The 14,731-nt window shown below is 35.1% G+C and overlaps 1 protein-coding gene across 12 annotated transcripts in view; it reads left to right on the top strand.

Annotated features, from left to right (window-relative positions):
- Positions 1-14,731, top strand: part of DMD (dystrophin) — a 1,220,482-nt gene that overhangs the window by 356,454 nt on the left and 849,297 nt on the right. For all 12 annotated transcript variants that reach the window (XM_068686720.1, XM_068686803.1, XM_068686735.1 and 9 more), the window contains exons 3-4: positions 12,364-12,456; positions 13,440-13,517. In XM_068686720.1, coding sequence (XP_068542821.1) covers positions 12,364-12,456; positions 13,440-13,517 — 171 coding nt within the window. The remainder of the gene's footprint in view (positions 1-12,363; positions 12,457-13,439; positions 13,518-14,731) is intronic.

A 14,731-nucleotide genomic window follows, 5' to 3' on the forward strand; every position in this document is an offset into this window, starting at 1 on the left:
TCTCCCTCATTCAGTTGGGTGGTACCTCTTGAATGCTGGTTTATTCTATTATCTTCAGGCTGGTGTTGTTTGTTTGTAGACCAGTTGCCAGTCATCTCTGTCATTTGTGCATAGCTGAAGGCCTGGTGCTGCTATCTTAGCTGTACTATTTTTTGAGTGCCAAGAAAGCAGTTATTACAATTTGGATTAGAATTAAACCTTATGTTATCAGTACTAAATATATTTTCAAAGTAGCTAAATGATAGGCACAATAGGTAGTATAATCCAGTAAAAAGATGCACAAATTTATGAAGCAAAAAATAATTTTATCCTGAGCAATTATTAAATGCAAAAATTGCAACTAAAATGCAAACCAATGTCTCTTATTATTTATTTGTTCTTCACTGTATTTCTGTCAATTTTTAATGACTGGTTTTAAGGAGAGATTCAGCTCATAGTGTTACTTTAATGAACTGTAAATGGGATCCAGATTCACAAATGCAAATAGGTACCTAAATTCCTTGGGAATCTGGCTGATTTATTGGCAGACATTACAAAAGCGACATATGCCAATCAATTTCAGTGAGTTTCCCATCATTATCTGTGTTTATTTGAAGTACATATGCATGCTACCTGCCAGTAGCCAAGCCATTGCAACTAGTTATACCTATGTTGAATATAAAAAAAAGTATTAAACATTATTTCCAACAATTATGTTCAGAGGTGTAATATTGATAAAAATGCCAACTCAGTATCTAGTCAAAATGCTTTTTGATATTTTATTTATAATTTATTTATGTGAAGAATTGCATATGATTTAATTAGATGTAATGAATGAAAATGGAAAATGTAAAAATTCTGTAGTTTTCAATGTAAGAAAGCTACATATTACGTATGTTAACTGCATAAATTACACCATTTACACTAGGAACACTCCAACAGAAGACAAACAAACCTATAAACAAAAGATACAAATAAACCTTTATTTTCTTCCCCACTTCTTGGGCATATCTAATCACAGTACCGGTAGCAGTGTGGGAGAATAAAAATGGAAGATTTAAAGAGTGCTAGAGTCTTGGCCACAGGTCAAGGTAATGTGGATTCCAGGTATAATAAGTTTGCAGCAATTTATAAAATCTGAAATTTGACCTCATCGCTGAGGTACAGTAAAAAATAGAATGGTTGTGAAATGAGGGAACTGCATGTCACTGAGAGCAGGTGTATTGTAGCCTTTAAAGGTAATGCCACACTCACAGCTCGTCCTGCGGAGACTGTTGTTGAGGAGCTAGCAGGCTGCCATACACCTACATTTGAATTTTTCCAATGAAATAAAAGTTGTCTTTGAATATCCTAATTTCTAGCTGTTTCATTGTATCTTAAAACGTTCTGCTGCCTCCTTTTGAAATTCTGTTTTCTTGATGCTTTTTATGAGATTTTCTTCTGAATGTCCCATGATTTTGTATGTGGAAGGCGGCCTCTACATTGGTCTACCATTTTTTAATAGAAATTGAGAAGCAAATTGTGCTTTCAAATAACAGTGTTGGTTTTGTTTGTTTGTTTCAAATAGAGATTATTCACTCATACCTGATTAGCTAATAAACTGTGTATCTTGTACAGAATTTTTAAGGCAAACTATGAAATACAGTATAAAGTTTTACCTTCTTCGTTAACTGTGCAGTTTCTGTGGGAAGATTGTAGAACTATGATTCCCCAGATGAGAAAAAAGTGGAAGAACTCATTTTAGACTCCTACTTTAGCTCAAGCAGAGAAGGAATACTTGCTTTTTTAAGCATGCAATTTACATTAAATGTCCCTATTACTGCAAACAAGCCTGTTGACAAAAAGTACAGTGGATGTAGGAGAATTCCCTGAACAGTTCTTGGTTGTAATAAATGTGCAGTGTGCCCTCCAACTCTGCTGGGCTTCAACACAGGACAGTAAGTACAATTATAGTCCCTTTGGCGCTTAACAGAGTAACTCCATTCTGCACAAGATAAATAATGGATTCCCCTTTTCACTAGGTGAAAATGATCACCAATCAGCTCAGATGTGGTTGCATGGATTTTACCATTGCTACAGCTTTAAATGGCAATAATGAAAGCAAATAAATATTTGATTTAACCATTCAGTGTAGCGTGATAATGGTGACTATGTGTATCTGCCAGAAAATGCAATGAGTTCAACTAAGGTCCGTGATGCTTTAGAAGGAAGAATGAGTCATCCACTTGTGTATCACTGCTAAAGCTTCTGTTGAGTCTTAAAAAATAAGTCTGGTTAAAAGCAGTGCTACCTCAGATGCACTAGGATTTTACATTTTGGATTTGGCAACCAAAATATGTTTGCTCTTGAGGATGACTTTTCACTGGCAAAGACATTTCATTATTTATTTTGTTGTCACTTGTATGTCACTTTGCAGAGGTGGGAACATAATTGCATGCATACTTGCAAAAGGAAGCTCATTGCTGTCAAATTACTCGATTCCATGAAGCTAGCTGCAAAACTAGCTGCACTTTCAAAAGAAGAGCCCTTATCCTTGACTCTGATTTTATTACTCATTCTTCAAACCGTGTAGGAACTTGCTGGGTGTATGTTCGTACCAGCTTCCAGAAGATTTCTTTTCATCCCATTGCTAGTCATCCAGGCCTCGATGACCTTGAACAGCAATACACTAGAAAATAATAAATGCTTCAGTGATGTTAGCTGGCTAAATTAAACTGGTGAAAAAATATAGCTGCCAGATTTGTTTTGTATATCCCCGTAAGCTTTGTATTGTTTAGAAGAAAAGCAGTATAAGTCAACATTGTACACTCAAAGCTTACCAAACAGAAACTTAGTGTAATAATTACAGGGTGAATTAACATAGATGGTATTGTATGCAGTGAGCATCAGGTTAATATTTTCATAAACGGGTTAGTCTTTGTTCCATTCATTTAAGCTTTGGCAATTCTCTCACCATTTTTTTTTTCCCTGGCTGATGGGAAATTTGAAATACAATTATTTATTTTTTTAATGCTTATGTTACTATGTCTGATTTCTGTTCTGGGTAGTAGCAGAGCTGAAAAGCTATCACAGAACACTTTGAAATCCAAAATAATATTAAATTCACAGAATCATAGAACAGTTTGGGTTGGAAGGGACCTTAAAGACCATCCAGTTCCAACCCCACTGCCATGAGCAGGGACACCTCTCACCAGACCAGGTTGCCCAAAGCCCCATCCAGCCTTGAGCATTTCCAGGGATGGGGCATCCACAGCTTCTCTGGGCAACCTGTTCCAATGCCTTACCCGTGAAGAATTTCTTCCTTATATATCATCTGTGAACTGCTTTTGTAATTTTTTCACCTGATTTGTATCTTAGACAAAGCTACACTGGAATTGTGACAGCAGCCTTTCATGAAGCAAATACTTTTCCATTGAGCCTGCCACAGAGGCAATAATCTTACTTGTTTCAGATTTTAAAGGAACATACATGCATCATATATCTAATAACGACCTTTTGTTTGTTTCTGTGTTAACAGTTATCTGAAAAATTCAAAATCTGCCACATTCAGGTTCAGGTATCCAGTGCTAATAATACCATCTCTGTCAGCTTAGAAGTGGTCCATCAAACTTTGCCTAAAAAAATTGTTCATGCTTTAATTTACATGTTTGTGGTCTGCACATAGTGAGCAATGACAACATACTTTATAAAACATTTTCTACTATAGGAATAATTAACCTTTTGAAAAAGTAATATTAAAAATCACTGAAACTGTTTCTTTTGATTTTAGTGATTGACATAATGAATAACTTTTTGATAGATTATATATTGTAGCCCTATTAAAAGCTACTGTTTATGTCATTACAGGATATTTTTCCTGCTCTAATTACACTCTATAAGTAGATTTTATTTTGTTGTTTGAAACAGAACTTCATTTTTTTTTTCATAATATCATGCCATCACAATTAATATCTGTTTTTAATCTAATTTCATTCTTATGAAAAATACAATATACTGAATCAGGAAAAAATAATCTGGTTAGTGATGTGGTTCATTTCAAAAACTCATTTTGAAATGGCATTAACAGATAAGATAGAATATCTAATTAAAGTGAATTGAATTTGTACTGAATAAACCTCATAAGGAAATTTTGAGGCAAATTCTCATATGAAAATAAGAGAGATAATAATAATTTTGGCTTTGATTTTTAAAATGCCACATGTTTAATTAATAAATAAGGATTCCCTTTGCTTTTAGAGCAGAGAAAGTAATTCAATTTTGTGAATTTCAGTGTTCCTGGGGATAGGGAACACTGAAACATAACTTTAGGAAGTTCTGTTACACATGGTGAATCTTCCAGTATTTTAATTATCACATAATTAATCTTACAGCAGAATTCAACAAAGTAAAGGTAAATTAGAATATTTTTTACAAAGAAAATATTTTAGAATGTTGGGTCTCTGCAGGCTTTATATTCTGGCTTCAAAAGGGTGTGATAAACTGTACTGAGGAGATAATATAGATTATCTGTAGAATCTATGCAATAACTGGAGGCACTGGTGAGGCTGCTCTTTATCTGTCAATGAGCTCTTCTACTTTTTTGACATCAACCGTTTCCATGCCTCTCTATCCTCCTTTGCTCTATGTAAGCTCTATGCCTTTGGATTGTGAAGAACTCCAAAGTGGTTGCCATCTGTCTCAAAAAACAGATGAGGTGTAATTTACTTGATAAATGATAAATTGATTTGCTTTTTCTTTAGTTTGCAGTTAATGTAGAGACAAACAAGTTCCTGAGTGCTATGAAAATGAGTGATTAGCTATACTAACATAGTTATGTCTGTCTTTATGTCTGTATTTCTCTGTTCTGGATATGCATGATCCCTGCGATCAGATTTTCTGATGTATCTCAAAATGAAAATAACAAAATTCTTCAGAAATTTAAGGCTGTGTGAGTGTCCTCTGAAACGACACTACAAAAGTACAGTGACTCCTTGTGTTTGGAGGAAAATACTCTTTTACAAGAACTAAAGTGGCAGATGGGTCTGGTGGCATCACCTGAAGATCATGATCAGGGTATGAAACCAGCTTGTACTCTGGGAGTGTGTATCCTGTCCCACAGTCACAAATGTTCTTCACAGGATTAGTAATACCTGCCTCTACATCCCTGTTTAAGGGGAGAGTTGGGTTTTCTTGGCTTGCCGCAGGCATTGTGCTAGTTACCTTTTTGAAAAGGAGAGTAATTCTAGGTTCATCACCTTTGAGAAGAGTGGCACCTGGAGAGAAGGGCTTTCCACCTTCCTCTCATCCGGTCAGCAGTATGGATCTTTATAAAACCAGGTTTGTCAGTTAATCCTCTGTGCAGTTTCTTGAAAGCTGAAGTTATACTGTAAAAAAGGCATCCTCAACAAAAGCTTGGAGCTGTGACCATGCAGGAACAAACTTCCTTTGCAATGTTTGACTTAAAACTGGCTGATGCCGAGTTTCAGCTGCGGAAGAACAAAGGCCTCCATTTTCCAGCAGGAGAGAAGAATGATGAAGGGAGAAATGACAGCTTGAGCTGCTCAAGTTATTGCTCTTTGCTTCCCATGAGTCTGTAGAACCGTGGCCTAATTAAACTGTGCCCAGTGCATCGTCCTTCCCTCCTGACAGGGACAATATCTTCTGATGCTGTAATAGTAATCCAGCATCAATGAAAGGAAATGTCAGTCAGTTTCCTGGAACTTCCCAACAGAACTGAACAAAACACAAACGAATGTGTCTGAGAAAGAAATTCAATCTTTAATATATTTAGCTGAGCAAGAGCAAGTATTAATAATCCCTCTTTTATTAAAACTGACTTGAAAGATCTGTTGAGATTAGCTCAATAGCTTTTCTTTATTGTTTCACAGAGTGAGGCATCAAATATTTTGACTTCAAGAAAAGGCTGATTCTTGAAAGTCTTACAAAGGGTAGCATCTGTAAGCCAATCAAGCTTTTCTTTCTTTCTTTCTGACATCCGTTCAGCAAAATTTACAGGTTTACAAACTGAACTTGAGAGAAGCACTTAAAAAGGTATTTGAAGACTTGTGGCCTATGTCCTCCTGCCTTTTTGGCTAATATCTCATCTTCTCATTTTTGTAGTAATCAGTACCCTGAGGTCACAGCCAAACTGCAGGCCACCTCTGGCTCTTTTCTTCTGCAGCCCAGCATGCTGGGGCACAGCTGGAGTTTGCTGCAGCACCTTCTAGCCACTGCTGCCTGGTTTTCTTGCCCCTCCCAGGGGCAGAGATAATGTCCCAAGCTAAGGTCTCAATTATTTAACTGTCCCGGGAGTCTGAAGGACTTCTGCATTCACTATTATGGTAACCCTATTTTTCCTGCTAAAGCCTAATATAACCTTACATTTTCTATTGTCATGCCAAACTTTGAATTCTCTGTCTTTACAGTGTCATTTTCTGCTTTAAGTTATTCACCTTTGATCTCTTATTTGTAGATACTTTCTGTTGCTAAATTTCCCAGATTAAACAACAATAAGTCAGTAATACCGTCAAATGCACAAGCAATAGCTTCCAACTTGTATTATGTAATAATACTCTTACAGTTTAGTCTGTCCTTACATGAAAAGTGTAATCTAAATGCATACTTGTCTGAAGAGGAAAATGGAAAGTCTAAGATCTCTTCCTCAGCCAAGTTTTAACCCTCTGTAATTTTTTTTGGAAAAAAAAAAAAAAAAAAAAAAATTATACATGTTATTTTCATAAAACAAGAAAAAAAAAGAAACAAACAAACAAACAAAAAAAAAAACAAACACGAAAAGCATGTTAAAGAACCTTAAATATTAGCCGTATTACAATCTTCTTACCATGTATTTTGCTGGAGTTGTTATTATTTACTCATTGCTTGAAATTTTGAGTGTTTGAGACTCAGAAAGTAAAAATACATTTCTACCCTTACAGCTTGTGAGAGAAAATTAAAGTTAGGACTTGTTTTTAGTCCCCTTCACATCTTTTCTTTCCCCTTTCCTTTCTTCCCCCCCCCCCCTTCCTATCCTTTTTCCTTTCCTATTCCCCTTCCTTTTCCTCTGTTTTCCCTTGGTATAGAATTTGTCTATGCTAATTTTGTCTAAAAAATAATGTCCGCTGATAGTTTAAACAAATCTCAGAATTTTTGGAGCTTCAACTTATATTTTTTGAGCACTGAGTAATAAGAGAGACAATGTTCATGAACAGATGTCTTTGTACCCTCTCTGGGCAAGATATTTTTCAATTACTTGGTATTCTTTTCACAATTACTAGCTTGCATGTAACTCTGAACAGAGAGCTTTTCATGGAATACCATATTCTCATGTAATAATTCCTGTAATGTTAGCTTCTTCTATAATGCATGTGATGAATAAGCTGATTAAATCATTTTTATTATATTTATTTGCTAAATTTACGTGAGGAGACTGAGACCCGATAGTGTTCCGTCTTTGGAAAGAAGAACACAAGAATACATTGCCACAATAATGTGACAATGAAATTAGATAGCAGTGAGATGAATGGGATGGAACTTGATGTTTTAAGATTTCTAAATATATTCACAACCAAAAGTTTTCAGCTACATTTATATATTGATGATTGCAGTCTGTTTCCTGATTTTCTTGTTTATCTCTTTTCCTTCTGCTTTTGCCTTTTTCAGTAATGTTATTTGGATTGGTTCAGTTGCTGTCTGAGTTTGGAAAACAACTAGTACATTTTCTGTATTATTTAAGCCTGAGAGCATTCTAGACTATGTACATGTGCATGGAGTACTCCAAGTACAATTCATTCTTATAAGATCTGGGGGAAGACACTGCTGCAAGTGTCCATGTTTTCCTGAGACTTTAATTGTACTTTACCCTGTAATTCCACGGTTAAGGCTTGTTTAGTTTGCCATGGTAACAGTTTTTTGCTTCATGAGATGCAACAAATGTATATTGAGAATTCTAATCAAAACTCTCCTCTGTCTTTATTGAAGTTGGAACTTTAATTTCATCCGTAATAAAACAGGAATCTTATCTTCACTTCTGTTACACATTTTTTGTGATTTTCTTTTAAAATAAATCCCTTGGATTTCATTCAGGTCGCCTTATATTATGTAAAGATCAGCAATTGCTGCCAACCAGCCATATCAGCTAAACCAAGAGAATCGTCTGTTTTGACCTTTATTTAACACAAAGGTAGTAGGTTAAATAATACGTAAAACATGGCTGTGTATTTAAAACCCTAGAGTCTTAGCCATAAAGAGTCTAATAAACTCCTCTTAGATTTTTTTTTGTTTGTTAGTCTTACTTCTGGAAAGACTTTGCTATTTTTTCCACTTAGACAAACAACAAAAACAAACAAACAAACAACAAAACAGTTTTAAAACAGTTTTACAGTAATTCCCTCTTTTTCTTTACTCTGTTTCTTGTTTCTCATTGTTCTTTTCACTCCTACCTCCAAACCCCCAAGTCTCTCCATTAATTGTTGGTCTCCCTGAAATATGCAAGTACAGAAGAGAGAGATGATAAGTAATTTACTGATCTACACAACTAATATTATAGACCATTTATATATTGATTTAAACCATGCAATCATCTCTAGTTTCAAATTGCTGCCAGTCAAGCTCCTGGGAAAATGAGTACCACACTGAAAAAAGTCTCCTTGTACCCTATGTGCAGTAGCTACAGATCTTCCTCTGTCCTGCTTTCTCTCTCCTTTCCCCCATCTCTTCTATCATTGATGTTTCTAGGAGGGAAAACTAAGTATGATCCGGCATTTCACCATACAACAGTTTTGTTCATTAAGAAAAAAAAAAAAGTGTTTTAAATATGTTTCTAATACAGGGAGAGTTACAAATCAACGTGCATGAACACAGCACAGGAGATTTTCTGAACATTTTCATTCCTCTGTAGGTAAAGGGTGGTAGCTATAAGTCACAACCTTAAAAAAAAATAAAAATAAAAAAATGCTTTAAACAAGGCTGTTTTCAGGAATTTATAATACAAGACTAGGCACTTGTTTTGACAAGCCATGGCATATATAAAGACCTATGGCTAGGTATGTTTGTTTGTGAAGTTACATACAACTTAAAACACACTTTTCAATGACCTTGAAAACACAAAATTTGATGCATCTTTGAGCCTTTTGTTTCTGAAGACTTACTGCAATGTCGATCCATTGAAGACATTAAATCTATTGAGAAAGAAGACTTAATTACTGCATTGCCAGAAAAATAGCAGCCTTCTTTAGGGTAAGGGTAAAATGTGTGGCAGCAGCATAGGGCATCTTAAGGTATTTTTAGTTGCTGTGTAATAGGTGTACCTCCATGACCCTCAAAAATCAATAGTAACTTTTGTATTAAGGTTTACTTGTAATACATTTGTATTGAAAATGTCCTGCTGTAGCTGATACTATGCTATGTCTTTATTTCCTTTTTGAAAGCTTTACAAAAAAAAACAAACCAAACCAAACAAAAACAAAACAAAACTAAACAATAAAACAAAAAAATACAACCAAACATAACATTATTTTGTCAAGTAGAATTTTCAGCTGTCCTCAATGGATTTCAACCTAAACTTTATGGGTAGCCTAAATGCTACAAAATGGAAGACAGACAGACACACAGCAGTTATGAAGGCTAGTTCTATTTTTCCCTCATGATACAAAGCAATATAATTATATTCTGTTACCAAAATGTCATTGTGCTCATATTCCCAGAATGATTCAGTAACGTTATAGGCATGACTCTTCCAGAGTGTTACAGAATGGTCTATTGATCACTCAAACTTTCTAAAGAATGTTAAAATGTTCCCTTAGAAGTGCATACATCTTGTGCTTCCCCTCTGCAAAAACAACTTCTATTCTGCAAGATTAGGACACAAAGTAAAGTCTCTCCAATTTAGTCAAATGTCAGCCATTTAAAATTTGTGTTCTATAGAGAAAGCATTATATAACTTCAGGAATACTATGCCTGACTTGACTTGTATAATGGCATATAATTGAAAACATTTTACAAAAGCTGTTTATCATAGCACATGCTGAGTCTTATTAGTTAAACAGATAGAATTCAAAAGGTCAAGCAAGGCTAGTAAAGCATATGTGAATTTATACAGTACTAGATTTCAAATATTTTAGGTGGTCAAATGGCAGCGCATGTATTAAGTAGAAATCAACTCTTTGAACGAGTAGAGCAGAGTATGAAAGCTATGCTAGAAAACCAGGATCCCCGCTGCTGTAGAAAATATTTGATATTTTGGATTTGTTTGTTCCATGAAGCAGAAACGAGATGTTACCAAGAAATGAAAGGATTGAAAGGAGCTACTACCTCAGAACAGCAGTAACAGTGAGAGAAAAAGGGAAATAGTTATGCCAGTGTAGCCGATGGTTTGTGCTGTATGTATAAATATTGACTGAGGAAAAACAAATGTATCTAGTATCAGAAAGTGTCCTTAATTCTATTCTCTGTTTAAGAAACTTTCTGAAGGAATTGATATTTTCTGACAAAATAATACATTTCTTACAAAACCACCAGCTAGAGCTAATGAGTGTTACAGTGAGTACAAGAGCAACTCTGCTAACAGGAAAGGCAATGTTTTCCGTGTAATATGGATCGCCAATTGTACATAGCTTTGTGGTAACAGTGGAAGATATGCAGTGTGGTTCTGTATGGTGTCAATTCTATCAAATTAAAATACAGAAGCTTCCTTTCCAATCAATCAAAGCATCTGTGAAACTTCACAAATTAAAAATAACATGGCCATGTAAATCTGCTTGACACTCTACAAAATAATCAATATTTTTTATTGTGGTTCTCCATAGCTGTCATGCATACAAAAATATGTGAAAATTTATAGGTACACATAAAGTTACACAGTGACTGAACTAAACAAAATTATGCTTCTATATTCTTACAATCTAATGTATTCACCAAAATACCAGCTCACAAGCTTGGCTTAATGACAAAGGGAGTGAATAATCTTTTACCATTATCACATAGGGGAAAATCTCATGTATCTCTTTTCTTCTTTAACTGATGCTATGTAGAAAATTTGAAATGTGTTTTAGTCAGTAATAAAGCCCTGGTTCAGTACAATTGCAAGTATGTCCTATCAACATATTTGTTAGATCCTCAGATCTAACAGATCTGAGAATGAAGAACAGAACAGAATAGAATAAGCCTATGCCTTATCTTTTCTCGTGCAATTCCAAGTTTGTTTCTGCCATGTGAAACAGAGACAATTAGGCACATCAGCTTGGTACATGTTTCAGGGTTTTGGCATATTATTTTTCATATTTTTCTCCTGAAGTGCCCCTTAATTGACAAGACCAGCTTGTGTTTGAGTTTCATTAATATTTAGTTCTGACTTAATTGTTTGAATAATGGTGTATGCAAGTTACTGGATCTGCAACACTCTTTCACAAATAGACTGGAACAGAAAAGAATAGTTGAGTTGAAAGGGATCTTCAAAGACCATCAAGCCCAACTGCCTGACCGCTTCAGGGCTTACCTAAAGTTAAAACATTTTATTGAGGACGTTATCCAGATTCCTCTTGATCACTGACAGGCACAGCCATCAACCACCTCTTTAGGCAGCCTGTTCCAGTGCTTCACCACCCTGATGGTAAATATTTTTTTCCAGATGTTCAGCCTTAACCTCCCATGGTACAGTTTTGTGTCATTCCCAAACATTCTGTCTTCAGCGTCTGGGGAACAGAGAATGGTGCCTTCCTCTCTGCTTCCCCTCCTGAGGAAGTTGTGGAGAGCAATGGGGTCACTTCTTGGCCTCCTCTTCTTCTAGATAACACAAGTGTCCTGAGCCTCCTCTCTCAGGATATGCCTTCCAACCCTGTTACCAGCTTTGTTGCCCTCCTCTGGACACTTTCAAATACCTTAATGTTCTTTTTATATTGTGAAGTCCAGAACTGCAGACAGTATGCAAAGTGAGGCTGCAACAATGCTAAATGCAGTGGGAGAATCACATCTTTTGGCCAGCTGGCTATGCTGTGCTTAATGCACTGCAAAATGTGATTTTCCTCTTGGCTGCGAGGGCACACTGCTGGCTCGTATAGAGCCTATGATATCAATAGTTTAATTTTAAGAGGGAATGAAGGATACATTCCTTACTTTAAGGAAAGTACCTAAGAGACACCAATCTGTCTTACTCAGTAGAACTCTATTAAAAATGGATGTATGTGAAAGAATCCTGAGTTTAATTGTAAGATATGTTCTTCCTTTACTTTGTGCCATACTTCTTATCTTCATTATTTAATTGGGTTTGCACACTGTTTTTACACAAGCAGAATAAACCAGTTTGCATGTCAGTGGCTTTTACAGCTTTCTGGTTGGAATTCCATATTTTAGTTATGATGATTCTTCCTTGTTTTTGCTTTGAAGTAAATGAAGCCATTGTTCTGATTTCAGTTTGGAAGACGTCACATTGAAGATCTTTTTAATGATTTTCGAGATGGACGAAGACTTCTGGAGCTCTTGGAATGTCTTACAGGACAGAAACTTGTATGTATGCATTAACATTATTACTGCATATTGAAGACACAATGTAGTAACAGTTGCATGTTATCAATTAATTTCCCCCATTAATAAAGGCCTATGGAAACAATATTGTTTAGGAGTCTGAACATTTTCAATTTTCCTTTGAAACTGAGGAAACACTACAGCTGTACCCTTTATTAGGCAGGAATCCTTTGCTGGGTTTGTCTGTAAAATGAAAATGCTTGACTTTGTTGTGTGCATATTTATAAGCATGGTAAAGTGAAAAAAGGCTGAGACACAGTTCATTTAGATATTTGGGGCTTTAGCTGTAATTCTATCAGTATTCTATCTATCAGACGTGTATCAAACAGAACAGAATGTAATGTATAGAATTAGAATATTTTGCTAAACTTCATACACATTGTCTATATATGTTGGAGTTACACACTTCTAAAAAGACAGAACAGCTTGCTCTTATAAACCTGGAAATTCAAAACACGCCAGACACAGTGACATATGGATATCCTCTCGTGCTCCTGCTTGGGCTTTGTAAGCTTGGGATCTTTCTTTGAAACTTTCTCATAAAAGAGTAATGAAACAGGCTGAGAGTTCGAGAATCAAAGTCCAGAGAGGCTATACTTGTAAATACATATTAAACAATCTGACACTTATCTGTTTGGTTGTCATAGTAACATTCCTGAATTGTGCTATGGAGCAGAAAACCACTCGTAATCTAAACAGTCTGATTTCATATATATTTCAATGATTCATTCACTGAAAAACATCAAGATACAAAACTAGCTTCCAGCTGTGGATTCAGTTTGTTTTATAGGTGCCTTTACTTCGTATCAGGAAGGTGCATATGCACAGTGTATTATAATACCCTCACTGATATTGTCATACACTTATGAAATGTGAAACTATGAGTGTAATATAAAATTCAGATTATATATAGTGTATTCTAATTTCTGATTCTGAGCAGTCAATTTACTTTATTTTATTTGCAGGCAAAAGAAAAAGGTTCCACAAGAGTTCATGCTCTGAACAATGTCAACAAAGCACTGCAGGTTTTGCGGAGAAATAACGTAAGTAATCAGTTGGCCAGGGTCAGAACAGCATGCTTGATGCTTTCTAAGTGCAGGGTCAAACTCTCAACTACAGTATCCAATTGCTCAAGTCAAGGCAGTTTTGTTAATATGACTTGGATACTTAGAGGTTCGGTACGAGGATGGAATGTATTTCAAAAAGTACAATCTGCTAGCAGCAAGTGTTTGAATAATATATCCGTAATGAATGCTATTTGAAGACTGATCAAGATGCACAATTTTATGGTAATGCATGGTGTTTACATTTTAAAAGGTTAATGACAAGAAGAAAAAAAAAAATCAACTCACAAAGCCCTGACAGTTACGAAGTATAAAAAACTTTTTTTTTTTTCTACAAGAAATATTTTTGCTAAATTTTCATTGATGTCTGTTCTTTAGGATTAATAACATTAAGGAAATGACTCACATCAAAACCACTTTACATTCTGCTTTGTCAAGATTGACGTTTCAGGCCAGAATCTTATGCATCATTTTAAAGTAAATATCTTCCTTATGCTAGCATTCGAATGGACCCATAACTTCTGCATGCATTTACAGCAGCCAGCTAATTATACTATATCTCCTCCTCAAGAATAAATTCAAATAAACTGTAACATCCGTTTAAACTTAACAGTAAGATGTGATGGAACAGTGATAATGTATTCTGTGCTGCATATGATATTGGATTTCTCAATAGCTGCAGTAGGTCACTAAACATGCTTGATTTCAGCTGCTGAATAAAGTCATCGATTTTATAAATCTAAGGTAATGCTTATCCATATAAAGATTTGTGCATAAATGAAAGTGACCTTTTAAGGCTGGCACAAAGACCTCCAGCTTGATTTTTAAAAGAGAATTTTATGTAAATAAATAGAAGGCAAAGCTTCTAATTCTTCACAATGTGCAATATTTGACATTGTTGAAAAAATCAGTGATACATTATTTCTCAGAATGCAAAAGAGGTTTTATTGAATACATTTTGTATGGTTACAAAATTTCATAGTAAATGCTTTGAAAAGTATTTACTCACTAAATATTAGCTAAATCAATTAATGTGCTTTTCATTCAGTTTCCAGAACAATCCCTTTCAAATGAAAACAGAGCACATTCTGATTGAATAATATAGAAGAAAAAATGTTATTTTAAATAGGGGCCATTCAGTGGCCATTGTATTAACATATTGAAGATATTGTAAGCTGTGCACAATATTGTTG

This window comes from Anas acuta, chromosome 1 (assembly GCF_963932015.1).
Source record: "Anas acuta chromosome 1, bAnaAcu1.1, whole genome shotgun sequence".
Lineage (NCBI taxonomy): Eukaryota > Metazoa > Chordata > Aves > Anseriformes > Anatidae > Anas > Anas acuta.